Source organism: Haliotis rufescens, unplaced genomic scaffold (genome assembly GCF_023055435.1).
Source record: "Haliotis rufescens isolate VD_foot unplaced genomic scaffold, xgHalRufe1.0.p SCAF_30, whole genome shotgun sequence".
Lineage (NCBI taxonomy): Eukaryota > Metazoa > Mollusca > Gastropoda > Lepetellida > Haliotidae > Haliotis > Haliotis rufescens.
The window spans coordinates 4,873,243-4,900,377 of NW_025964002.1; the positions used below are offsets into that span (position 1 = coordinate 4,873,243).

The 27,135-nt window shown below is 40.1% G+C and overlaps 1 protein-coding gene across 8 annotated transcripts in view; it reads left to right on the plus strand.

Annotated features, from left to right (window-relative positions):
- The first annotated feature begins 239 nt into the window (after positions 1-239).
- Positions 240-27,135, plus strand: part of LOC124116283 (CCR4-NOT transcription complex subunit 1-like) — a 47,201-nt gene continuing 20,305 nt past the window's right edge. For 3 of the 8 annotated variants that reach the window (XM_046477547.2, XM_048380431.1, XM_046477553.2), the window contains exons 1-26: positions 240-560; positions 6,657-6,764; positions 7,287-7,397; positions 7,806-7,986; positions 8,487-8,630; positions 9,702-9,811; positions 10,266-10,321; positions 10,433-10,559; positions 10,779-10,883; positions 11,375-11,542; positions 12,249-12,376; positions 13,755-13,887; positions 15,133-15,240; positions 16,003-16,122; positions 16,861-16,983; positions 17,061-17,230; positions 17,540-17,699; positions 18,086-19,064; positions 19,851-19,991; positions 20,605-20,792; positions 21,868-21,992; positions 22,553-22,663; positions 23,111-23,189; positions 23,889-24,140; positions 24,847-24,987; positions 26,259-26,438. In XM_046477547.2, coding sequence (XP_046333503.2) covers positions 459-560; positions 6,657-6,764; positions 7,287-7,397; positions 7,806-7,986; positions 8,487-8,630; positions 9,702-9,811; positions 10,266-10,321; positions 10,433-10,559; positions 10,779-10,883; positions 11,375-11,542; positions 12,249-12,376; positions 13,755-13,887; positions 15,133-15,240; positions 16,003-16,122; positions 16,861-16,983; positions 17,061-17,230; positions 17,540-17,699; positions 18,086-19,064; positions 19,851-19,991; positions 20,605-20,792; positions 21,868-21,992; positions 22,553-22,663; positions 23,111-23,189; positions 23,889-24,140; positions 24,847-24,987; positions 26,259-26,438 — 4,350 coding nt within the window. In that variant the 5' untranslated portion in view covers positions 240-458. The remainder of the gene's footprint in view (positions 561-6,656; positions 6,765-7,286; positions 7,398-7,805; positions 7,987-8,486; positions 8,631-9,701; positions 9,812-10,265; positions 10,322-10,432; positions 10,560-10,778; positions 10,884-11,374; positions 11,543-12,248; positions 12,377-13,754; positions 13,888-15,132; positions 15,241-16,002; positions 16,123-16,860; positions 16,984-17,060; positions 17,231-17,539; positions 17,700-18,085; positions 19,065-19,850; positions 19,992-20,604; positions 20,793-21,867; positions 21,993-22,552; positions 22,664-23,110; positions 23,190-23,888; positions 24,141-24,846; positions 24,988-26,258; positions 26,439-27,135) is intronic. The other 5 variants (XM_048380436.1, XM_046477556.2, XM_048380435.1 and 2 more) reach the window with 4 other exon arrangements.

Sequence of the window (27,135 nt, forward strand, 5' to 3'; positions counted from 1 at the left end):
AAAACGAATTGACATCAATGCTAAAAATAACCTATTTTTACTGGTATCACGTGATGTGTCACCTGACCCGAACATTTGCTCGTTTAAAATCTTTATAGCACGGTCTAAAAGTGTTTTCAATCTTTCACAGCGCTATGAAATTGATAGAAAACTGATTTTAAGTTGGTCAACTTTTAGTATTGAATCTATACGAATAATATTTATTCTTCGGCGGTTTTCGAAGTGCATCCGGACACTCACGATTGAACCCGAACACGAGCCAATATGGCAGCTGTGACGCCATGTCGAGAAGTCTGAAAATGACACAGTGAATATTCAGGACATTTCCTGATGTTGGCCCGGCAAAGGCCGCGTTTGACTTCTCTAAGAACTTTGTTAATAGGTTTTTGTATTTATATTGACTGTGAGAAGGCTTCAAAGAGCATTTGGAGCTTTCGTTTCAATGTGAATGGAGTAATATGAATCTGGACTCACTTTCATTTGCGTTGGCAGAAATCAGTTATTCAGTTGCCAATCTAACAAAGAAAAATTTCAAAGCAAACGTTTCTGAGATATCACATGTAAGTAACACCCATGTTTGATTAATGATTTATGAAATAGAATGTTGATTAACCATGCAGATCATAGATAATTTGGAAATTAAGCCTTGACATTCACAGAGAGTATCTGTCGAGTTCGAAATTTAGTATCAAATATCACAAATTTTCTTCAACTGCCTATTCATTCATTTTTGAATAATATCATAACATACTGAATGACCAATGGTCAATATGTTATCACAGCAACGTTCACATCGTATGGTATATCTTTACAAGGATGTGAATGTAGATTTGAATTCGGAAAAGATGTCAAGGTCTCCTTGTCAACATCTATGAAGAATGTAGCTAAATATGATGCAGTATCATTTCTCATATATTCTATATATGGTGTGAATCAATGTTGAATTAAATGTCAGTTGACATTTACAGAAAATGTTGTATAGATAAAAAGTAAGTAGGATAATAAACAAGAACTCTGTGTCGGTCAGTTAAAAAAATATGACTGTTGTAGGATTACAGCTGTGTCCGTGAATTTTGCATGTCAGCTTATATTGTTATCTGAACAACTGATATTTTATTAGGCACAAGAGCAAATAGTGGCATCTGGTGTGTGTTGTACATTGTTTCACACAAAACTGTATTACCAAACTGATCATGCTGATAACATAAATTATTTTCAGAGCAAAGATTTATTCCACACATCTTGCCATCTAAACATTTACTGCGACATCCAATTATTTCTTCAAAATTCACAATACCTTCACCACTGTGAAAATTGACAGTGCAGTATCTGTCTCATCGTGTATTTTCATGAACATGTTTTTATGAAACGGAAAGCATGATGGCAGTGATAATGATTAGTATTTTGATTACAGAAGAGTAGCTGGATTATTTACTGGATTACTAACAAGATTTTGTATATTAGTGATAATGATGGACATGCTTGGATATGGAATCTTTTTTAGCTATCATGAGCTCAAATTGACATATTGAAGTGGTATTTTGTCACAAGCAAACCATCAATATATTGGTAAATTAGTTATGACATGTAGTTTTACATGTATGATAAATGTAGGATATTGACTTTTCCGTTCATGTTCTTCTCATTGACCTGATAAAATTATCATACATGTTACTATTGTTAGATCTTTTCAGATCACTAAATATATGATAAAAGATACTATTAAGGCTTGTAGAATTCCAAGCATTTTGTGTGTCCTCATTTGTTCTCCATGTTCATAATATTTGGGTAGTTGAACATTTAAGAATTGACTTTCCCTTTGTGTGAGTTCATTGGAGTATGACCCTTTGTAGAGAGACAAGGTTTGAAGGTTCATTCGCCAAATAATTCACGCAAAGTGAAAGTCAATTCTTTTAATTTTCTATATCACTATTATATACCTTGAAGGATGTACACAATCTCATTTAGTACGTGTGACTTCATGTTCACACTAACAGCCATTCAACAACCAGCTGTAATGCGGCATAAAATAGTTCACCAAAAGAAGAAGTTACATGAGTGTGGAAGTAGTCCATCAGTTTTTACATTTTTTCAAGAATACAATCTCATGAAAAAACGTATGCAAAAGGTGTCGTTCGTAGACTTATGAACATCAATGTATCAGTTATATGACCTGCTTCTCCAATTGAAAAGCTGTATGTCATGTAAACTTCACATGAAACAATTATTTCAGGTGAAATTCCACTGGTGCATTAATGACATGAGTAAAGGGATTTCAGATTCTTTCCACTTTACACGACACTGATGTGACAGATAAGCACAGAGCTAACAGTAGTGTGCACCCTGCATCATGTAGTGACAGTACCCACCTCCTTGGGCCTTATATAATTCTTTCTCATTTCTTCTCATACTTTCATCGGAATCTTGTTAGTATGATGTACATATACATATCAGCAGCAAGTGCAGCAAATGATCTATCTTGATTAATCAACATTCAGCTTGTTCAGTTTCTTTCCTCTTTGCAGTTTAAGTGTATGCTCAATTGAAGAATAAAAGTAAAACATTTTCAATACCAACACTGGTATTTTATATCCCCACTTCACATTTGTAGCCCACAATATTCTGGTTCAGAGCTGGTCCAATGCTTGTTGGAGTAGCTGAATAAAATGAGAATCGAGTGGTTACATTGAGTGGCCCAGCCAATAGTCATGATGGTTTGTCATCGTACCAACAGGCTAGGGAAGTTCTGATCATTGATAATCATCAGTGTTTCACCCTCACCTGTGCTATTATGGATTGAAATTGTTCATGATCTATATCAAGGACTGCGGGGATAAGTGCTATTTGATTTCAAATATTTATTCAAAATGTGCAATCAACATGTGTACTCTGTAAATAGTTACATGTAAACAAATGGTTAGTATGTTCATTATTAATATGCAACAGAGGAAGTATTTTCATTTGTGGAATAAGATTCTAAAGATATAGACAAAAATGGAAACCTAGTCCTATCATTATCATTGATTGACTGGCCTGAAGAAAAACAATTGTGACTGATGATTGTTGAGCTAATGCTAAATGATCCCTAGACAACATTGTAGCATGTTGGCCAGGATTCTTGCACATGCTATGAAACGTTAGTCACAGTGGTACAGTTGGCCCAGACACTAGTATTCACAGGCATCCATTACATAGCAAGAATAATGCTGATTGCCACATTGACTACAAGTATATTGTTGTATACATAGCTCTAAAACCATAAGAGATAATCTTGATAGATCTGATTCACCATGTTTTTCAATGTGAAGAGAGTTAAGCATGTGTTCGTGTCAGAGATTCTGTCCAGGGCAGAAACAGTTGTGCACTGTGTTTGTTAATACTGGGGACAGTCTGAATACCATATATGGGTCATTATCCAAATTTGTACCCCTTTTGGTCCTGTTGAAAAAACAAAAATAAAACTTGAAAATTCACACTTTTAGTCACGTTTTAAAGTCTGGATCCTCACTCAGTGTGTGAAATTATTTTTTTTCTCTTCTCTGTGTCCCACACATTACCAAAATGATCGATCTAATTTCAATATTCTTTATTTATTGAAAAGTTCTTTGTACTTGTTGAAAATCATGCTATGCAATGTGTGTTTACCTCAATCATTTTCAGAATTTCCTCTGGTAACACTCATAACGACTTTTCTTTCATGTCACAATAATCTATCAGTAGGAAATGATGCACTATAGCTGGCGTTGCATACTTGCAATGGCATCAGGCTTTTTAAATGTTACATTTAGCGCGGTTAAATCTACAGGTACCCTTGCTTTACATTGAAAACACAGTATGTTTATCTTCATTCTACCATGACTAAATAAATGCAAACTCTTTGGTGTTAGCAAATATACTGAGTGAAGCGGCATGGTTTGAGTCCAGTGTTAAGAGTGAGTTATCGATCTGAATTACGGAATCACCGAACAAAATATGGTGCCGTATATACTCAAGCAGTTTGTTTACACCATATTACTTCACTTGAGAAAACAAAGCAAGCTTTGCAAGGTTTTCGCTCTACATCGCACGTCACCATTATGACGTCATACCGCTCATTGTGACGGAAAGATATGACGTCACAGTGGTATAAAGAAAAGCGCCAAAATTCCAAGCTCTCTGTTGTCTCCAAAGCGTAAAAACATTCCCTTTGTAGATTTCTATTGTGTTTTCTGCACGAAATGTATTGCCACCCATCCTTTGAATATTGTAGTAACTGCATCTGTGCATTTTGTAACCTGTAATTGTAGATATAATTATTTAAATATGCCTACCAACAATGACTGAAAATAGTACTATTCTATGACTATGAGCTTCCGTGGTGATGCGGCCGTCAAACCAACTGTTTCAATCAGAGGGGGTTTATTGTGATTTAATAGCCTCTGATTGACCAGTCAGAATCGAGTAAATTCCAAATTCATGGTAGAATGATTTGTAAATACATAATCAGTATAGTGTTGAAATTTAAGGGCTGTTTGTCATAATTCCAACGATCGTGGCTCTCTAGATTCAAACACTGTGCTTACCTCAAGGACCCCAGGACTGTGTAATATCTAACATTGTCAGTGTAGGTGTTGCAACCTGCCTCAAACGTCTGGTGTGACTTCCAACTTCATTGGACAAGTCTTTAGCTCGAGTCTTATATCTCACGATGTTTACTTTTGAAACATTAAACAACACCATAATGGTTGCAGTGTTTTGAGAATGTGAAGAAGTAGTAGTATATCCATCAAATTCCGCCAATTTTTGTGAACACAAATTTGTTATATTCTGATGAACCCCCTATAAACACCCCCAAATTATGGACCATGCTCCATTGAAAAGACATTTCAGCTGAAAAGAAAAAATCCATTCTCATCCCAATCTAATTAAAATCAGATCTTAGTTCTCACTACCGCTAAACAATGATCTGAGGACATCCCATTAGGGGTCATGTCAGAACGACCTTTCATCCGACCAATCTGAGCGTCGCTTACCAGATCATGAAAGACAGTCGGAATGTGATTTCTAATCATGCAGCCTCGAAAACTTTAACATGGGGTATTCCGAACAATGGTTACGGGCTTAATGACTGAATCTATACAATCGAGACCATATATTAGCCATTTGAGAATGTTCTTTTGTTCAGGTTTCAAATTTTTAAGCGAGAATTTGTCAAAATATGTTTCGAAGCTTAGTCGGCAATTTGAAATTAGTGCCGTAAAGCAAGAGAAAGCTGCCTTCTGATTGGCTAATGTCGACTTCTTGTCAGTAATTCCATTGGTCGGTAAGAGTTTGCGAAAGGTCGGTCTGACGTGACCCGTAATGGGATGTCCTCAGATTTTTGTTTAGCGGTAGCAAGAACTAAGATCTGATTTTAATGAGGTTGTTCTCATCCCTGTATTATATTCCTTTTGTATGTTCAAGGGGGAAATAATGATGACATGTACAGCAATAGTTTAATGGGTAGGAAGTTCTTTTTGCCCTTCTGATGGCCTTTACAACAGCCCAGTTGCATGTGTTGTTGCTCGCAAGTGCTATCAGTTGGGGTTTCATGGGCAGTAATAGGTGACATTGTTTGCTTCAGCCGTTCAATCAACAAAGAACAGTAAACTACAGTTTAGTAACGGTTATAACAACCTCAGAGGGACCAGTGCTTTTAGTTTGTTATAACCGTAGTTTGTTATAAGTGTATATGTACAGCAAATGGCTGGGACAAACATATAAGTTCATTATATCTGTCAGTTTGTTATAAGCGTGTTCGTTATAAACGTAGTTTACTGTATTGTCTTTTGTTATAAATGTTGCACTCTCTTGTTCCATGTGCAGTTCTTCAGATGGCAAGGTGGTTAAGCCCTGGTAAAACAAATAACCTCTGTATTATTTCAAAGTCCTATGTCCTAACTGAAACCTGACATTATTATGGGTCTGATGTGCAGATGAACATTAAAATAGAACGGTTGATGGTGATGAGAATTTTTCTTAACAATGAACTTTATCATATGTCAGAATGATAGGATCTGATTGGCCCACATGATCTGGATAAAATACTGTATGTATCCCCACTTGGAGGGAAATAAATTTCTCAGTGGTAGAATAAATCTGTTATACCCCGGCACGAGCAAATCAGTCAGCATGTAGATTTCTGAGGGGCTTCGAAGTAACAGGCCACACACTGAAAGTCACGTGACACAGCACAAGCTAACCTCCACTCAATCAAACAGCTGTTTTCTATCAATTTTGAATTTGTTTTAGTTCTTTATCAATGTCATATTAAAACATGTTGGTGTAAAGATACATTCATTGTAGCAGGATCACAGGGTTCATGGGGTTTTATGCACTTGCTTCCTAGTCGTTATATAGAACCTAACGGGGGATGCATTAGACCCCATGTACCCCGCGTGATCCTTCTACAGTGTGATAGCGGACATTGCATTGGTTTAGGATAACTATATGCAGTTATTGTATGTATAGGTCATGTCATCGCATCTCAATTGTTCGATCGATGCGCATGATATAAATCACTGGATTGTCTGCTCCAGACTTGATTATTTACAGACTGCTGTCATATTGCTGAGTAGGGCATTAAACAACAAACAAACAAAATATGGGTCCTGGGAACGTCTGTGTTTGTGTTGCAGCTTGTCGCCCAGCACGGAGCGGAGGCTGATAGGCATCTGTTCCGGTGCCTCTTCTCTCACGTTGATTTCAGTGGTGATGGTAAAAGTAGCGGCAAGGACTTTCACCAGGTGGGTCATCGTGAAGTGTTGCTACATTATAGAACTGACATTGGTTTATCTAGAATTCCAAACCTAAGTGCCCTTGACAGGCACATTATGGGGAAAAACCCATACTTTTTTGTTCAAGGTTGGGAATTATTTCATAGTCCTTATTTTCTTAACTTCAGAATTATTTTAACATTGCATTCAGTGCAATAATGAATAACTAAGAATTAAATTCAGAGACAAATTGGTCAAATCTGCCAAGCCCTAACATTAATAAGAACTAGAGTCACTTGAATTGGGAATATTTAATTCCCATTTCAGAATTTTAACTGTATTTTGCTGCAGACATAGGACTGAAAATCGGCCATGAAGAAGTCTAGATAAATCCCAGCTGATGCTTATACATGTATATACAAAGTGAATGATCAAATGCAATTTGTCTGCCCGTTCTAGTGTAATGCCTTGGCTTTAAATACTTGAGTAAATATAAAAAAGGTTGGATTTCCATTGTTTTCTTTATTTGTGTGTCAGTAAAAGAGTCTTCAGTTTCCTTTCCAGACTCAGTTTCTGATTCAAGAGTGTGGGTCACTTTTTAGTAAATCCAACTTTGTGTCAACATTGTGCTACGCCATCGACAATCCTCTACACCACCAAAAGGTAGATACTTTTCCCATTGTAAGGAATTATTTTAGATTATTTTCTGGTATTTTTCTTTGATTATAATCATGATAATAGATACTGTTGATCTCATATTGTCTATTTATATAAGACTAAGTTTACTGACACTTCTGATATTTTGCTTGAAGATGTATTTGACGATAATATAGGCAGCACCCAGAAATAGCTGCTGTTAATTATCTTGGACAAAATGATTTGATATTAACATCGAGTTGATATCAACAACCAAAACCATTCCCAATCTTCAAACTTTTTTTAAGTAATTCTCATGATCAGAGCTTAGGGGTAGACACAAAATATGTACTACCAGAACTGTACCCCCTGAAAATCATTCTCTGCTCCACATATTTCATTTGAATGACAATGCGTTTCTGTTTGTTTTTCAAGAGTTTAAAACCCACTTCGCAGCTGTTTCCCCAGCTGAGTAAGGTGTTGAGGCTCTCGCGTGTACAGGAGGTTGTATTTGGCTTGGCTCTTCTAAACTCTGTGAGCCCTGATTCCCGCACCTACGCCACACAGTACATCAAGCAAAAGCTTCCTGACTTACTCCGGTCATACGTGGATGCAGGTGATTACATGGAGATTTCACAACATCTAGATTGATATTGCCTATATAACTTTATGCTAACTGCATAACTTGACCTGTGGTGTTTTGGTATATATCATATGTCACTTTATTGCAGATATGAAGCATAAGTCACATATAGTTACACTTACATTGTCAAAGAAACACTTTTCTCCCAATTTACAGCAGGTCATCGATCATGCTTATTGCTAATGGTAAATGTGAACTGTTGTCACAACTTAAATTTTTCAGTCAGTACATGTATTATCCTTGTGGGACACCATGGCATTGTTGATGATGCTCTCAAGCAAATAAGCTTTCTCATTCGTGATGCAACCAGAGTTGTCTATCGATGGTAAACCTGTTCTATGTTGCACTCATGCAGTGTTCATTTTGGTAATACTTAACTGGTATTACCATTTTGTCATTATAGGCAGCTGATTGGTCTCACTCAAGATTTCCTTCTGCTTACTGAGACTTCATGTAATGTTTTTGTGTTTAAGACGTCACTAGTCGACAGGAGGGTGGGCTTCAGGACGTCTGCATTGAAGTACTCCACCTGCTACTGACACACTTAGAGCGGGGAAAAGATCACTTTGGTATTGGCAACGAACAGAAGGAGGCGTTCCTGAAAACACTCAGAAGAGGTAATCAGTGCTGAGTCTCAGATAAAATCTCTTCCCCTGTGGAATAAGGATGATGGCCCTGTAGTCTGTGATTCAGTCTGAAACTCTGCTGATTTTATATGTTAGTCATGCGAGAATCCGATGATTGTAAGATGGAGTCCAAGATTTACCCTCGGTATTGTTATGATGTTTGGCATATCATTGCTCATGGGTTTCACCTTTGGGCTGTCCTCCCACATTTAGCTGACATCTTGGTATAACTGAAATACTTTTGAAAGCAGCGTTAAGACAGACACTTTTATGGAGTGGTGCAGAGGTGATGGGGTAGCCTGTCTGTTAAAGCTTTCGCTCGTTAAGGCCCAGGTTCTTATCCCCACTTTGGTACAATGTGTGAAGCCCATTTCTGGTGTCCCCTGTCGTGATATTGGTGAAATATTGCTAAAAGCGGCATAAAACCATACTCACTCTGTGAGTGTTACAGATGGCCAAGTGCTCAGGGGAAGTAGTATGTTGATTAAGGATGGTCTGAGGCTTGCTGTGCAGACTTGCATCCCTCAGCTATCACAGGTTCTGCTGGTCAAGGGTTTCCATACCAGATGCCCTGAATATGAACTTTGGCTTCTCTTGCTCAGTCAACATGCTGTGACTATACTGTTAGAGGCTATTGGAAATCTCTCCTCCCTCACTCATGCATACAGACTCATCCTGACACCAACTGATTCTGTGGCATTTCATTGTTTAACAAAGCAATAGTTTTTTATGCTTCTATAAGCTGTCTGTGAATTTATGTGTCCCTGATTTCATGTAGTCTACATTTTTTGTATTACGAGTAAATACGCAGTCTGTGATTTTTTTAGATTTAGATTTGAGAATTGACTTTAACATGTTTTCGGTTTATGGTGTTATAAATATAGAAACAGTTTGCACACTTTGTGTAAATCTGCATTGCAGACTTGCAGTGTGCACCTCGGTTATGTATATACCTCCATAAATAGATATATTGAAGACGGGACCAAGATTCTGATTTAACTCACCTGAAAGATGTCCAGTTGTTTGTATGTGTACACATCCTGAGACGTGTCATGGTTGCAGATTTTCCCCGCGAACGAGCACCGGCAGTTCTTGCTCCCTTACTGTTCCCCAGCACAGAAGACATACCCATAGAGAAACTTGCAGATACACACAGCATGCCCAAGTCAATGGTTTGTATCAAAATTCATCCATGCAGATTCATCACTATTTATAGCTGAAATGTTACTTGGAATGTTAGTGAATGATGACAAAAGTTCCTCCATCGAACTGTAGGGGGTGTTCGGCTTGTCTAGTAGTTGAAGAGTTCACTCATCACATGAGGACCCGGACCTGATTGCCAACATGGGTACAATGTGTGAAGACCATTTCTGTGTTCCCCGCCGTGATATTGCTGGAATATTGCTAAAAGCGGCATAAAACCATACACACTCAAACTTGCTACACTGATCCGTAGTATGGAGACAACTTAGTTGTAAGGTTTTGGGTGGTTTACCAATGTGGTCAAAGCCTGATCATTGATTTTGATGCAGTCAGCTAAGAATTGATGTTACTTGTTTAAGGTAAAGTTGATGGCTTTGTAACTGACCTGGATCTTTCTTTTCACTTGAATGTCTATCATTCCAGATGGATGCCTCTCTGGCAGACATGATACTAGAAGCTGGATACAGCTGTACCTCCACGTAAGTACCAGTTTTCGTTTCACAGTGAAGATCAGAGGCTGGAGAGTAGTCGATATAGTTTATGTATTGGTTAATGCTTGGACTGACACCTGGACATTGTTATACTTCCAGTGTTGAAGAATGCCGGAACCATCTGATGCAGTTTGGTTTCCGAGAGTTGACGCCTACCTCGGTTGCCCGTGTCCTGGGGATGATGGCCCACACACCCACAGGCCTTGGAGAGTCACAGCCAGCACCGGTAGGACTTGTACCATTGTGTAACTGGAAAAAATCATATACAGTGGGCAATGTGTATATATCGCTTGCTATGTTTTGATTTTTTAATAGCTGTTGCTTTAATCATGTCCAGTGAGAGCAAATAATATATATACATCATGAAAGAGAAATATTAGTTGATATGTTTGTGAAAGCTATGCAATGAATTAACAATATTGGATTTTCCATTTGTGTTTTTCAGACCTCAGTGGCTGTTGGCAGTGGATGGTCAGACAAAGACAGAATAGACACACCAGGAGTAACAACATGGAATGTAGAAATCTTTGTGCAGGTTGTGAAGGATCTTGTAAGTACACCTTATAGGAGGTTGCATAGAATTTCAGCAAAATAACTGCTGCTGTTCCGTAAACACATATTCATAAACAGGAATGTATTATATTATTTGACTAAATGGATTGGGTGGTCAGGCTCACTAGAGTTAAAACTTGACACTATCCTGCTTGCCTTGGCACAGATTTGCCTGGACCTGCTCACGCTGAAATTTGACCCCACATCTGCTGCAGATGTTAGTAGTAAATCCCAAATTGGAATTACAAATTTCCCAATTCATGTTATATATTAATAACTAATGTTATGGCTTTGTGGAAGTGACTTGTATTTCACAAAATAATTTCGATTGTCTTTTCTAGAACATTTTATATACGGGCTGCAGTCATATAGTTTGAATATTGCAGAGAGATGTGTTTAATAAGCAACAAACAATTATCAACAAATATTGATGACTGGTGTTCAACATTCTGTTGCTCACATGACATAAAAATGTCCTATTTTCTGTAGGCACCACTCCTGAACTGGAAGGAGGTGGTTAGTCAGCTGGATCACAAAGGTTTCTATGTGAACAACAAGAAAGGCCTGAAGCTGCTGATGGAAGGCTTGTTCCGAGGCCTACAAGACATCTTCCCAGTGGAATACATCTTCAAGCCATGGAGTAATACAGAGGGACAGGTACTGCATATATATATGCACCTTGATCAGTGCGACAATTGGCCTCAGCAACCCGTGCTTGTCATAAGAGGCAACTAAGAGGATGTGATGTTCGGGCCTGCTGACTTGGTTGATGCATGTCATTGTATCCCAATTGCGTAAATTGATGCTCACGATGTTAATCATTTGATTTTTTGGTCCATGTTTACAGACCATTTTCTTATAACTGGAATATTGCTGAGTGTGGCATAAACACACACATTCAAATGTACTTGTGGTTGTGTCCATTTCCAAAACGGACAGTACCTAAAAGTAGCCATTTTCAACTAAAGGATATGTCTGACATGGGAACCATTGCTTTGGATGTGTGGACAAGGGCCTAACGTTCCCCCATAGTTCCAAGTTTGGTGTAATAAGGTTACCATGGAACTATAACAGACTGATCCACATACCAAGCCACAAACGTGGGAATTGAGTTCGGAGTGAGTGTAATCTCAAGCGACGTTAAACCCCATTTCACCTCACCTCAGTGTGACACTAACGTGCACATCCGCCCTTGGTATTCACATTGTTTCACTCCTAGTTTCAAAAGTGTAAACAACAAGGAAGGAATGATTTAGTCCATGTTTGTGTTTTTTCAATTTTATTTTACACCCCTTTGACATCATGCAGCTGAAAACTTGCAGCTTTTGCATTAGAGAATTCATGAAATGATTCTTTGTTTCAGCTATCATATATCATACAGTCATTGCGAAACCCGGATGTCTTTAGTTTTGCTGACTACCCAGGTGATACAGTGGTCATTGACATCCTCAAATCTACACCCAATGATGAAGACAGAGAGGTTGCTACTTGGTATGTGTTGTTTGTTATAGAGTTCAGAAACCATGTGGTGTGATGACTGGATAGAGCAGATGCCATGTAATACACATGATTCCTTAATTTCTTGTAGTTGTATTTTAGAAACTTGTTTCCCATGGGTGGTGGAGTAGTCTGTTGAAGCAATCGCCCACCATGTCAAAGGTCCAGGTTCGATTTCCCACTAGTGTGACCATGTCAAAGGTCCTGTTTTATTTCCTTCAAGGGTAGCTATGTCAAAAATCCTGGGTTGGTTTTTCCACTAGTGTAGCCATGTAAATGGTCCTGGTTGGTTTTCCCTCAAGGTTACCCATGTCAAAGGTCCAGGTTCGATTTCCCACAAGAGTAGCCATGTCAAAGGTCCTGGTTGATTTCCCATTATAGGGTACAATAAGTGAAGTCCATTTCCGCTGTCCCTCCGCCATGTTGCTGTAATATTCAGGGATGTGAAATCTCCACGGAAACGCGGAAAATCACGTTTTTTAAAACAGTAATCCTCGGAAAAAATCATCTTCCGCGTAAATTTTTTTTTTTTAAAATTAAAAAAAAAAACACTCCGAAAAATATGATCGAAAACCGGACAATTGGAGCGGATTGTCCTGTTTTCGATCAGAGCTTTCACCAGCATAGGTTTTTCGGACATCATACGTTTTCTGTCACAAATACTTGCACTATAACGTGGGGTGTGGCGTCACACAGAAATTGTAATTACTCAGAGTCAGCTGATGGCTTGTTTTTAAGATAAAGTTGTCTTTTAGCCTTTAAGTGAATGAGATGTTTTACAGTTGTTCATGTGATAAGCGAGAAATTTATGAATGTTTCTTCAGCGTCCAAAACCCCATGTCATGGGGATATATGTTGTATTAATGTCTTGTGTTTGCAATGGAGTTTTGTTTTTTTCATCAAAAGGTAAGTACAAGGTAAGTTTTTTTCAATATGCTTCAACATGGGGAAAGGGTCAGACATCGCACGCTTGTGACAGTTGTCCTAGTGTCTGGGGGATGGGGGTTGAAGTTTATGGCAGTATTGTTCCCAGACCTGGCGGGTAGCCAGGCGCGCGAAAGCCATGCCCGATTTTCTAAAAGTACTGATTTAACTTGGAAATTTTACTGCATCTGCCATCTTGTTTATTTGTTGTCCAAACTGCACGAAATTGCAATCAAATGTTTTAAAAATTTCTGGGGGGGCATGCCCCCAACCCCCCTACAATTTTCCTCTTTTTTCGAGAAAACCTGCTCACATCCCTGAATATTGCTAAAACATCAGCATAAAGCCATACTTACTCAATATTGCCTCAATAGTTTTACCTCATTTGGGTGGTTTGGGCTAAATGGACAAGGTGACACAAGTTTTCAGTGACAATGTTTTATTACAGGAAATCCTTGAACCTGGTTGAGTCATTACTGCGTCTGGCAGAGGCGGGACACTACCAGGCAGTGTGGGATCTGTTCAAGTACCCTTCCCAGAAGTGTCCTGATATGCTAGTCCTTGCCCTTCTGCAAACAACAGTATGTATTCCCTGTCTTCACTGTTTGATGACCGCTGACCATTCAGGTTAGAATTGGTTGTCAGCTAGCCATGCGTGTTGTAAGAGGCGAATAACGGGATCGGATGGTCCCACTCGCTGACTTTGTTGATGCATGTCATCCTATCTCACTATCGCAGATGATGTCAATTACTTGATTGTCTGGTCCAGATTACGTCATTTACAGACCACATTTTTGACATATTTGTATTCAGTAAATAAACCAGCAGGACATTTGGACGAACAAGGAGTCCCTCGCTATTGTGCTCTTCAATAAAGCGCTACCTCGGTTACTACGCGTGGTAACGCGTGGCTCCCAAAATTTATGTACACTTTTAATACTGAGAGTTTTACACGGACATGATTGTATAGTTGTTCGTTGTTCATTTGCACATAACGCTTCTCATTGCATAATCAACCGTTCATCGCTGAATGGAGGTCTAATAATCTGTTTGAAAACATCCACGGCAAGTCCCGGAAATACGATTGTTCTACTAGTTAACTTTTCACACTAGACATCCTTTGATCTTAGAAGTGCATGCATGCAATAAAAGAGAACCACAAGCGAAGTTTATATTCTTAATTAGTGGGCAATCCAATTTGAGGTGACACTGTCAACTCACATGTTGCTGTCACAACATGGCGGTCATTCCTTTTGATTCGGATCAAGTAACCGTATCAAACCAATTAATCTGGCTTGAATGTGTATCTATATTTGTATGAATGTGTATGAATACGCGTAGCTCTGGTCAAAACTCTCGTTTTCCGTATTTTAAGCAACATGACCAATCAATGCCACTGAAACACTCTGTACTTGTGTTATGAATTGTGATTGGCTCTTCACTCATAGCGTCTGTTACTACCATTATCGATCGATATTTTCATGTAAGTAGACTACATTCACATAGAATGTGACAGTTAAGGCTTGTAAATAATAACAAACGGCGAAAACATAATGGATTTATATTTTTACACTATGAACGGTAAACAACTTGTATCATTGCAATGTGTGAGACAAGGCGAAGATCGTGAGATTGGCTGAGCGCGCTCCCCCGCCTCGGCCTCGGTTAAACGGCTCATCGTCTATAACGCCCACCAATTATTTGGATCCCATAGGTAGCGTTGTAGCGAGGGACCACTGTATTACTATTGATCTGACAGTGACATTTTTTAAAAGTAACTTATAGCCCAAAATGAAATTTTTGTCCATGAATCTTTTCTCTTTCAGCCCACATGGAACACTATCAAACAAGAACTGATTGCAACACTTATGCCAATATTCTTGGGCAGCCATGCAAATTCAGCTGTGGTCCTCCATTATGCTTGGCATCATCAGGTACAGTCGTCATGACAAGTTAACACCTCTGTTCCTTTAGATGTCATAAACAAATTGTACATCAAGGTTTGCATGATAAGAATATGCCAGTCTGTGACCTGAGCCACTAGTCTGAAGCCGATTGTTGTCTAGCTCTGTTCAGTCTCTCCGCTAATTGTTTTCCATATAATAACTCTAAAATCTCCTGAAAATAATGTCCAGTCATTTGGGGCCTGTAGACCTAAACCCTTTTGGCACAATCTGTTATTCTGAATTTTAGGATATTTCAATATCAGTATGCAAATTCCCTTTCCACAAATAATTTTGTTCCATGCTTTGTGCGAATGTAAGGTGCCTATGGACTGTTTGATGTTAACCTTGCCCTCATTTTCATGGTCACAGGAAGCACCGACAAATTTGCTGTATTATTTCCATTTTGCTGTTTGTAAACCTTTTTGTGGATATATTGATTTGAGTCTGAAAGGTCATTTTCTCTGACTGTGTGTATGATATACATTGAAAATTAGCATAAAAGTCAAGGTGTCCTCATCATAGCTCAATGTTTGAAATATAGAATTGAGGGTGTTCCTAGACTAAGATAGAAAAAGAGGAAGTTTGAAGGACCCCAGGAGCCTGGTAATTTCAAACACTGATATGTCAATCATTTTTGTATCCCCCTCAGATGATTGAGTTTGTACTTTGCATTTGGTTGAATGTGACTGTCGTTTTGAATGTTGAATGTGAATGTCGTTTTGAATGTTGAATGTGGTGTTTTGTTTCCAGGGACACTCCAGTACAATCAGGACGTTGATAATGCACTCCATGGCAGAATGGTACATGAGGGGAGAGCCTCATGATCAGACTCGATTGTCACGTATTTTGGATGTTGCTCAAGATCTAAAGGTATGCAATATATTTCCAATGTATAGGTCTTTGTTGCATACTGATGGCTGTTTGCTCTAAAATCTCTCTTGTGCATTCTGGGCCAGAATAAGTCCTTCGTATCAAACCTAATTATTGTTGATGGGCCTGTTATGGGCAAACATAGACCTAATTTATAACAGCATAGTTTTTTTCTTTCCTTTTTTTTTAAATGAAAAACTATCCATTCTTATTGATGTATGTTAAAATCACATACTGAATAAAACGAAATATCACCACTCTTAAGCTCATTCTTGATAGTAGATATTTGACAATTAGTTCCATACTGGTGTCATCTTGGCTGGAGACTACAATCATTAGCCAGAGGTAGAGACTTTGAGGGCTCCAATCCTGGTGGTGACCATTACCTTCTGATTGGAAGAGGGGCGGTCGGGTAGCCTAGTGGTTAAAGCGTTCGCTCATCACGCCAAAGACCTGGGTTCGATTCCCGACATGGGTACAATGTGTGAAGCCCATTTCTGGTGTCCCCCGCCGAGATATTGCTGGAATATTGCTAAAAGCGGTGTAAAACCTCACTCACTCACTCACTCACTCACTCTGATTGGAAGATCTTAGTGTCTTTCTGCCCGTTTTTTGTTACACCTGTGGTTGTTTGAGGATATTTGATCAGGTTATTCAAATCACCTCCACACATCAACTGAGTTCTGTGTTACAATGGAAACAACACTGCCTTATTGTTGTATGTATATCTGATTACAGGCTCTCTCCATGCTTCTCAATGCTACACCTTTTGCATTTGTGATTGACCTTGCATGCCTCGCCTCCAGACGAGAGTATCTCAAACTGGACAAGTGGTTGACAGACAAGATCGGAGAACACAAGGTTGGCCATTTTGATTCTTTGATGTGTGTGACATGTTTCTACCTGATACTGAATGACATAAATGACACTATTTGAAGATGGTTTCATTCCAGGAACCTTTCATCCAAGCCTGCGTCACGTTCCTCAAGAGACGATGTCCTCAGCTGGTTGGAGCTCCGGTGAAGGAAGAACTGCCACAGATGAAGAGCCAACAGTTGCCGCCAGACACTATTGCAACTATGCTTACTTGCCTCAAGACTTGGGCGAAGTATGTAGCAGTTCTGTGTGTCAAACATTAATCTCCATCATATTCTCTATGATTAATAGGGCGGTGGGGTAGCCTTTCGATTAAAGCAATTGGTCGTACACCCGGTTTGACTCAAATTTGAAGCCCATTTCTGGTGTTCCTGCCATTTGGTTGCTGGAATACTGCTGCAAGTGGCATAAAACCATACTCACTCACTCACTGAAAAAAATTGCAGTTAGATTATTTGAAACGGAGCACCTTCTATGTTGAAGTAAATATCCTTTCAACTTTTGTTTTTCCATTAATGACTGAATGGTTGTTGCTTTTCAGCCAAGTGTCCCAAGAGTTATCGGAATCCATCGCAACGATGTTCACCAATGCTAGTTTGATTCTCAACCGCAACAGACAAGCCCCACCCGGTGTAGTTGGGCCGAAGCAGCCACAGCAACAGCCGCCAACAAACTTCCCTCCTTCAGGCATGGTTAATCCTGTGAGTTGGAAACTGTCACATTTACCTCAATAATTGTTACAGGATTCTCCTGACCTTTCTTCTGATATTGTTTTTGTTGAGCTCCATAAACAGACACTGTTTTGATGTATATTAATAATTTTAGATTTCATAGATTTTTCTAATCTGTTTCTAATCTGTTTATTCAGTACATGAGTGGGCCAGCGGCCCATAGTACAATTCGGTTCACCAGACATGTATAAAAATACAACTGTGTACACCTAAATACACAACAGCAAGGCATTCATAGATAAAGAATATTACTTCTGCAAAAATGAATTCCTTAACTTAAAAGCGTGGTAAATATATAGATTTTTCATTTGGATGATGTGTGAGATGGTAACTAATAATCATATTTTTTCTGACAGATGGATCCCCTTGCTAACATTGGCAATGTTCTGGCACCACCCACACAGTCAGCAGTAGGCTCTGGGGCCTCCTCGGCCTTCCCTACAAGTGGGATCACATCAGCCTTCCCAACTACTGGTGCATCGTCAGCTTTTCCATCCAGCGGATCCACAGCATTCCCATCTACAGGACTATCAGCTGGCTTTCCCACAAGTGTTGGCTCATCTGTCTTTCCTACTAGTGTTGGTTCATCTGCTTTCCCTACGAGTGTTGGCTCCTCGGCTTTCCCCACAAGCGTTGGTTCCTCAGCTTTCCCCACAAGTGTTGGGTCATCTGCCTTCCCTACAAGTGTTGGGTCATCTGCCTTCCCGACAAGCGTTGGCTCTTCAGCCTTCCCAACAAGTGGTGGCTCCTCAGCTTTCCCTACCAGTGTTGGATCGTCTGCCTTCCCAAGTAGTGTTGGGTCATCAGCCTTTCCCACAAGTGTTGGATCATCTGTTTTCCCATCAAGTGGATCAACACCATTTCCATCAAGTGGGTCCACACCTTTCCCCTCTAGCGGATCCACACCTTTCCCCTCTAGTGGGTCAACACCTTTCCCCTCTAGTGGATCAACACCTTTCCCCTCTAGTGGATCAACACCTTTCCCCTCTAGTGGATCAACACCTTTCCCCTCTAGTGGATCAACACCTTTCCCCTCCAGTGGATCAACGCCATTTCCATCAAGTGGGTCAACACCTTTCCCCTCCAGTGGATCAACGCCATTTCCATCAAGTGGGTCAACACCATTTCCATCAAGTGGGTCAACTCCATTTCCGTCGGGATCGACGCCGTTTCCGTCGGGGTCCACACCATTTCCTGCAGGTGGATCTTCAGGCTTTCCTCAGTCACTGGCTGGATCTGTTGCACCAGGCTCTCCTTCCAAAGGCTTCTCTGGAATCTCACAACAGAATAACACAGCATTCAACCCCATTCAGTCATTGTCGTCCCAGTTTCAAAGTAAGTCGGAATCAATTTTGAAAATATTTAAAGATATTTTTCAGGCATTATAGTACTCCATTTGACACTGTGAAATTTCTTGAACAGAATACCTCTTCATGTCAGGGGGGCACGGGGTGCCCAGTCGTCTCAGGCGCTGCGATTCGCTGTGCAGAGTTGCGTCCTGTGGACACGCCAGAAACCTATGATTGTGGGTTTGAATCCCGGTTCGCCCCGATTATGTTTCTAGGTTTGTCAGAACCATACCCGTGCTCATGGGTTTCACCGAAGTGATAAACGTCTGAGACCTGCATCACTTTGGGCTTTCCTCCCACATTAAGCTGACACGCCATCATATAACTGGAATACTGTTAAAAGCAGCGTTAAACACAACTCACTCACTCACTCACTCACTCACTCTTCATGTCAGTCACAAGAAAGATGACATCGGAATATTGCTTGATTGACGCGTCCTCTTAAACCTTCATTATGATTGTATTTACTTGAGGTATACACAAGGTTGTTTCAGGTGTGAAGTAGTCTCAATGCAACATAAATTGTTTTTCTGATAAGGACTGTTCGGTTATCTTTATATCTACTTGTTGATTGCTTTGGCTGAGTACATCCTGTTAGTTTATGTGTTGAATCTAGGACAGTGTCCATTTGCTCCTAGAATAAGAAAACACAACGTGTTATATTTAACTTAAGATAATTTCCAGAGGCTTGCATCGACCTTCACAGACGGTATGGCAGTGACTTGAGGTGTGGTTTTGAGATGTGCAAAGTATTCTTTTCATCCCTTTTCAGATCTAGGTTTCCAGACCCCAATATCGACAGCCATGGGTCCCCCGAGGAACCCAGTGAACTCCCTTGCCAATCTGAGTGCCCAGGTGGCTGTGAAACAAGGGGCATCCTCCGCCGACAGGATCAGCACAAGGCCCACTGGAAGTAAGGCATTACCATATGTCTTGCCAAGTTACATTCTTTGATTGTTCCCAGGATCATTATATCTTGCGGAGTTCCATAATGTCCTCAGTATCTTTCCACAATCCCACTGTCTCACTGAGTATTATAACTCTCACTGTACCTTCTGACAACCCCATTGTCTCACTAAGTTCCATAACTCTCAGTCGTCTTAAGGCACCATGATTTTCTGTGCAGATTTGCTTCCTTTGGGCATGCCAGAAACCTATGATTGTTGGTTCAAATCCTGGTTCGCCCCGATTATGTTTCTAGGTTTGTCAGCACCATACCTGTGCTCGTGGGTTTCACCGAAGTGGTAAATTTCTGAGACCTGCATCACTTCGGGCTTTCCTCCCACATTAGACTGACACGCTGCGACACAACTGGAATACTGTTAAAAGTGGTGTTAAACCCAACTCACTCACTCACTCCATAACTAACATTGTACCTTCTGACAACCCCATTGTCTTGTTAAGTTCCATGACGCACACAGTTCCTTATGACAGCAATGTATCTATCGTATCGTTGCATGAAAAACTCACGATGGTGATGAATTTTTTCACCCCTAGTTGTATGTATCCCTCTTCCTCCTCTCCAGCGGGCCCCCCAGGGGACATGTCCACCATCTTCCCTGAGATGACCCAGCAGTTCAGCAAGGAAGTGGAGGACAAGGCCAACTCATACTTCCAGCAGATCTACAACCAGCCTCCGCACCCCACAATGTCCATAGATGAAGTGCTGGAGATGCTGAAGAGATTCAAGGACTCACAGAACAAGATTGAAAGGGTAGGGTAATGCAGAACATAGTGTGTTATTCCATGTTATTCCATGTTATAAGAGTTTGGTTGTGACAAATATTCTTGGTTTTCACATATGTATGGCAGTAGTTTGTTTCTGCTTTAAGATGGCAAATATTGATTATGACACCTAGGAAACATACTATAAAGGCATCACTCAGTGATATAATGGTCAAGGCCTGTGAACCATGGATCTCCTCTGTTTGTTAACATAATGGTGGGTGAAAGACAAACCTGAAACAGAAGTTTGTATTTGGATATGATCACACAATACCAATCAAGGCAGTGTGGGTTCAAATCTTGTGTGGCACTCAACCCCCAAAAGTACTAGAATCTGTACTTTACTTAGAAAGTGTTATAACATTTGTTACATTTGACCACTTTCTAAATGGCATTGTGTGTTCATAGCTTTCACCTATGGGTACCATGCCAATTTACACTTGTCAGAGGGGTACACAAAGTACATTATCTAGACTACCAGATGTCGGACTTGATGTTGTGGAAGCCTCAGTGGCTGAGTGGGTTAGATCACTGACTTTGTGAGCTGGCGATAGGTGCCTCACTCAGGCAGTGTGGGTTCGAATCACGGACTGGACTGAACCCAAGAAAGTAATAGAATCTGTACTTCACTTAGAAAGTGTTTTCCCAAATATAACATTTGTTAAGTTTGTATTAGGATACTTTTACTTTTACTTTGGAACTTCCTCTACGTCTAATCATTAAATAAATACAACATATACAAGGCATTAAAGATTGCAACATGTGTTAAAGTAACTATTTTTCAAGCTTTGGTTCACAGAATGTAAAACAGTTGATAAACTACAAAAAAGGTTTGGGTCCATCCGGTTATTTCATGCTACTAAAGTTAGTCTGTCATGGCATGACAAATTGACTTTAGTAATGTGAAAGAAGGTGTTCCTTGAGCTTTTTTAGGTAGTAAGGTTTTAGTATGAGTGTCATAAGCTGCTAACTTTCCAAGTGAATTTCTTTCACAGTTTTTAGAGCAAAGAAGACATATCTGTACACCTCACCTTGTGTCTGACATTCTATCTTCTCTCTTGCAGGATGTGTTTGCGTGCATGTTGCGGAACCTGTTTGAGGAGTACCGCTTCTTCCCCCAGTACCCAGAGAGGGAGCTTCACACCACAGCAGTACTCTTTGGGGGCATTATTGAACAGGGTATTGTCACGTGAGTAGCCACTTCCTAACAATTGCTCTGAAACCAGTAGTCATTGTGGTACAAATCAAGGTGATTTTAACAGCTGATATCTGTAGTTATGTACATTGAGTTGTTTTGATTGGCATTATCAGATGTTAAATGTTGTAGTTCCCTGTTGTTGTTTCTGCAATATAAGTGAAAGTATTGGAAGGATGAGAAACCCTGTGTTGTTTCAACCATCTCACAATGTTTCATCAGCATTGATTGACCTCTAAGTGGCTGCATGTCTATTTATAGTGCCAGCTCAGTGGTTGCCTATAAATAGACATGATATTCCTCCACCATCTGTAAATCTAGTTACAAGTGTCTGGGTTCTGCTGTTTCATCAGTCTGCTGGCCACAGAGGTTTGATATTTATATCCAGTGATATTATACTACCCAAAAGAACTTAAGGACCTGACTCTTTCAACATGAAAAAAATGGGTGGTTCTTAACTTCTTTTGAGAAGTTTATTAGAGCAGGTAATTGTGTAATTGTACCATGTCAGCTGTTCATGCAACAATGTTTAGTCAGAACCCTTGTTGTTTCAGATACTGGACCCTTGGTATTGCACTGAGGTATATTCTGGAGGCACTGAGAAAACCATATGGGAGCAAGATGTATTATTTTGGAATTGCTGCTCTAGACCGATTCAAAACAAGGTACTTGCTGCTAGATTCATGATTTTAGAATGTAATAATGAGTGAGAGTGGTTATTGCTGTGTCATCAGCACTTGCATCCATTGACAACTTAGAATATGATAAAGAAATAAAATGAATGTGAATTACAAAAGCAGTATTTGGACTAACAGGTTAGATAGTTAATTTTGATATGATATACCATCAGTCATTTTTAACTTCATTACTCAAAAATCAAATGTACACTGCGGCTCCCTTTGGGGATATTAGGTTTCTGTCACTTCTGTGATCATCCAACGAATGAAGGAGGGAGAAGTTCAAACGCGTGGAAATATTTTCCTATATTGAACCTGTATGTGTTTTCTTGATATCAGGGAATATCTTCTGGCATTTCCATACTTTTGACCATAAAATGTGGAAGGTTTTTTGAAATTGACACTGTTGTTTGAGTTGTTGTGTCCATTTTTCAGACTAAAGGACTACCCCCAGTACTGTCAGCACCTGGCAGCAATACAGCACTTCCAGCAGTTTCCCCAGCATCTCATTGAGGTAAACATTTCTCCCTCGTCACATGCCCATCTGGGGTATTCTCATTGACAACATCTCCTGGAGGTAACCTCGCATCGGGGGTTTCCCATTGACATCATATCATAGCAGTCACACACACGTATCTGGCATATCACCATTTACATGTGTTAATGTTCCCTTGCTACAATCCTTACTCCTCACTGATGGGGTGGTGGGGTAGCCTAGTGGTTAAAGCGCTTGTTTGATATCCCCACATGGGTACAGTGTGTGAAGCCCATTTCTGGTGTCCCCCGCCATGATATTGCTGGAAAATTGCTAAAAGTGGCGTAAAATCAAACTGACTCTTCATTCACTATTCCGCATTGGTAGATCTTCAGTTTAACTACCATACTGTTGATACTATATGTGAGGCCTAACCTTGGTGTATCCTGTTAGGATGTTCTGGGAATAGTTCTAAAAATAGGACTTCCATTTTCAATCATAAGAGGAGACTATGTTCACACTAGTCTTTAGTTTGTGTTCATTGAAACTGAGGCACTCCTTTAGTGTTTCTTAACTACTTTTTTAAATCTAGATATTAAAACTAGGGTAAGCAGACAGATAAGGTTCTGTTTAAATACCATGTCAGGCTTACTTTCTGTTAGTCCAGGCTTATCCTCTGTGTAGGCAAACTGTTTTCTGTGGCTAGCTGCCTGTTAACCTGACTTCTCTATCCCCCAGTTTGTTGACTTTGGTGCCCGGTCCCTGGAACCTCCTCCAATGGCACAAACTTCAGGCACCCTCACCCCAACAATGGGAGGAACGCCTGTCCCAGTACAGCCAGCCAATAACCCTGTTGCCAGGACCACAGAAGGAGCTGTGTCTGGGGGAGGGGCTGCTACCGCTGTGGTGACAAGCGCGGGGGCGGGGTCTGGAACAACTACGGTCAACACCACCAGTACCAGACCGACACCAGGACCTGCGTTTTCCAAGGTAAGGCTGCTGTGAAGCTGTATGTGATCACCTTCAACAACGTTGTCACTTGCCATAAATAATTTTGGGTGACTGTTTGTAAGTATATATATATGATACTCCGGAATGTTCCACAGGTAGTTGGATAATCATATCAAAAAGTGTACTTGTCGGTGGAGTGAAATGTGTCATGTCTCTAAGTTGCACAACTGAAATTGATCAATTTTGAATACCTTTCACTGAAAGAGTTGATATTGAAGCACTCGTGCACCCGTGAAGATCTGAGTTAGAATTGTTTTTCATTAACCCATGCCTGGTGTAAGAAGTGAAAAAACAGGATCGGGTGGTCAAACTTAGTTGATACATGTCATTGTATCCCAATTGATGCCCAAGATATCAATCACTGGGTTGACTAATCCAGACTCGATTATTTACAGACCACTGTCACATAGCTGGAATATTACTGAGTGCGGCATTGAACAACTAAGAAACAAACAATCAAACTTGGTTGATGCATGTCATCATATCCCAATTGCGTAGATCGATGCCCATGATGTCAATCACTGGATTGTCTGGCCCAAGCTTGATTATTTAGACTGCCAATATATATAGCTGGAATATTGCTCAGTGCAACATGAACAACAAACAATCAAGTGGCTTTGTGTGTGCATATACCATCTGTGATGTTTTAACATTCCTCCAATGTCTGTGTCTACTGTTTGTGCAGCCCTCCATCGCTACTGCCACCAACATTGATACCCTGCTGGCGGGACAGGGGAAGGAGGAGATAGCTGTGCCGCCCGAGTCACTTCAAGACAAGGTCTTCTTCATCTTTAACAATCTGTCCCTGGCAAATATGCAACCAAAGGTGAGACAAGCTGCTTGTGCTCAGGCTGTGTCAAGATTTTAGTTTCAGGTCGTCATGTTTCCCTTGTTTATCATTGGAGGTTCTGAAATACTGTTGTATGATGTTTGGTATGTTGAAATATGTTTGTCTGGATCTCTGATATAATGAGGCTCATGAAGATTCCGGGTAGAATAGGTCTTCAGCAACCCATGCTTGGTGTAAAAGGCCAACTATGCTTGTCGTAATAAGCGACTAACGCTTGCTGACTTGGCTCATGCATGTCATCTTATCTCAATTGCGTGGATCGATGCTCATGATATCAATCACTGGATTGTCTGGTCCAGACTTGATTATTAACAGACCGCTGTCATATAGCTTGAATATTGCTGGAATATTGCTGAGTGCGGCGTTAAACAACAAAAAATCAGCCTGATTTTATGATGGTTGGATTTTCAAATGAGATTTACCAGGTTTCTGATAAGATGGGTTTAATTGCTGCCAATCTCTTTAATGCTTACTGTAAATGTTATATGATGCTATCATTGACTTTTTAAGTACATTATAATCCAACCAGAGTTTATGATTTGTTGTTTACCTTTAGCTTATGTCTTATGACAATCTGGCTTAAAGGATTTTTATGACATCTTTTGAATATTTACACATTGTGAGTTCATTAGAAGTGCCTCAAATTTATAACCAGCATTTACTTTTGTATAAAAGGCATTTCATGACCCACATTCACTCATTGTGATCCACGTTCACTCATTGTGATCCACATTCCATCATTGTGATCCACATTCCCTCATTGTGATCCACGTTCACTCATTGTGACCCACATTCACTCATTGTGACCCACATTCCCACATTGTGATCCACATTCACTCATTGTGACCCACATTCACTTATTGTGATCCACATTCACTCATTGCGACCCACATTCCCACATTGTGATCCATATTCACTCATTGTGACCCACATTCCCACATTGTGATCCACGTTCACTCATTGTGATCCACGTTCACTCATTGTGACCCACATTCCCACATTGTGATCCACGTTCACTCATTGTGATCCACATTCACTCATTGTGATCCACATTCACTCATTGTGACCCACATTCCCACATTGTGATCCACATTCCCACATTGTGACCCACACTCACTCATTGTGATCCACGTTCACTCATTGTGATCCACATTCACTCATTGTGATCCACATTCCCACATTGTGATCCACATTCACTCGATGTGACCCCCATTCACTCATTTTAACCCCCATTCCGGTTGTTGCAGGGCGAGGAGCTGAAAGAGCAAGTGGGAGAGGAGTATATGCCATGGTGTTCCCAGTACCTGGTCATGAAAAGAGCCAGCATTGAACCCAACTTCCACACACTCTACTCCAGCTTCATCGACGTCCTGCAGATACCCAACATGACACAGACTGTCATCAAGGAAACTTTCAGGAACATCAAGGTTTGATTCAACATATTGCATGGTGCAGTCTCTTGTCCTTCCCGTCCTCAGTTCAGAGATTTTGCTTGTCCTGCCGAGGCTGATATTTGGCCCCAGTCTGCAGGAGTTATTAGTAAAACTTTCAAAATGAGAATAAAAAAGTTCCTATTTCATGTTTATATAGTTATAACTAATGTAACAGCTTGGTAACTTGTATTTCACTGATAAGAACCGAAAAAGTGGAAGGGGCCTAATTTTACATCATAGTATCGACTGCAGTGTTAAAATATGAAAATTCAAACATGAAAAATTAACAGTTTTGAACAGTTGTTTCCCCATTTGCCTGCTTCTATGGAACCCTGGATAAATCCCTACAGTTAAGATGTACATGTAGGGGCACGGGTGGCCCCGTCGTCGCAGTTCACAGAGTTGTGTCTTTGCTTATGCCAGAACTCTGAGTGTGGGTTTGAGTCCCGGTTTGCCCCGATTATGTTTCTAGGTTTGTCAGCACCATACCCATGCTCCTGGGTTTCACCAATGTGGTTAATAGCTGAAGCCTGCATCAATTCGGGCTTTCCTCCCACTTCAAGCTGACAACTGGAATACTGTTAAAAGCGCCTTTAAACTCAACTCACCTCACTATGGTTAAACAGAGAATGATAAATGAAGATGTCAAATGACACATATTCACAAGTGTTAAAAAATCTAAATCGAAGTT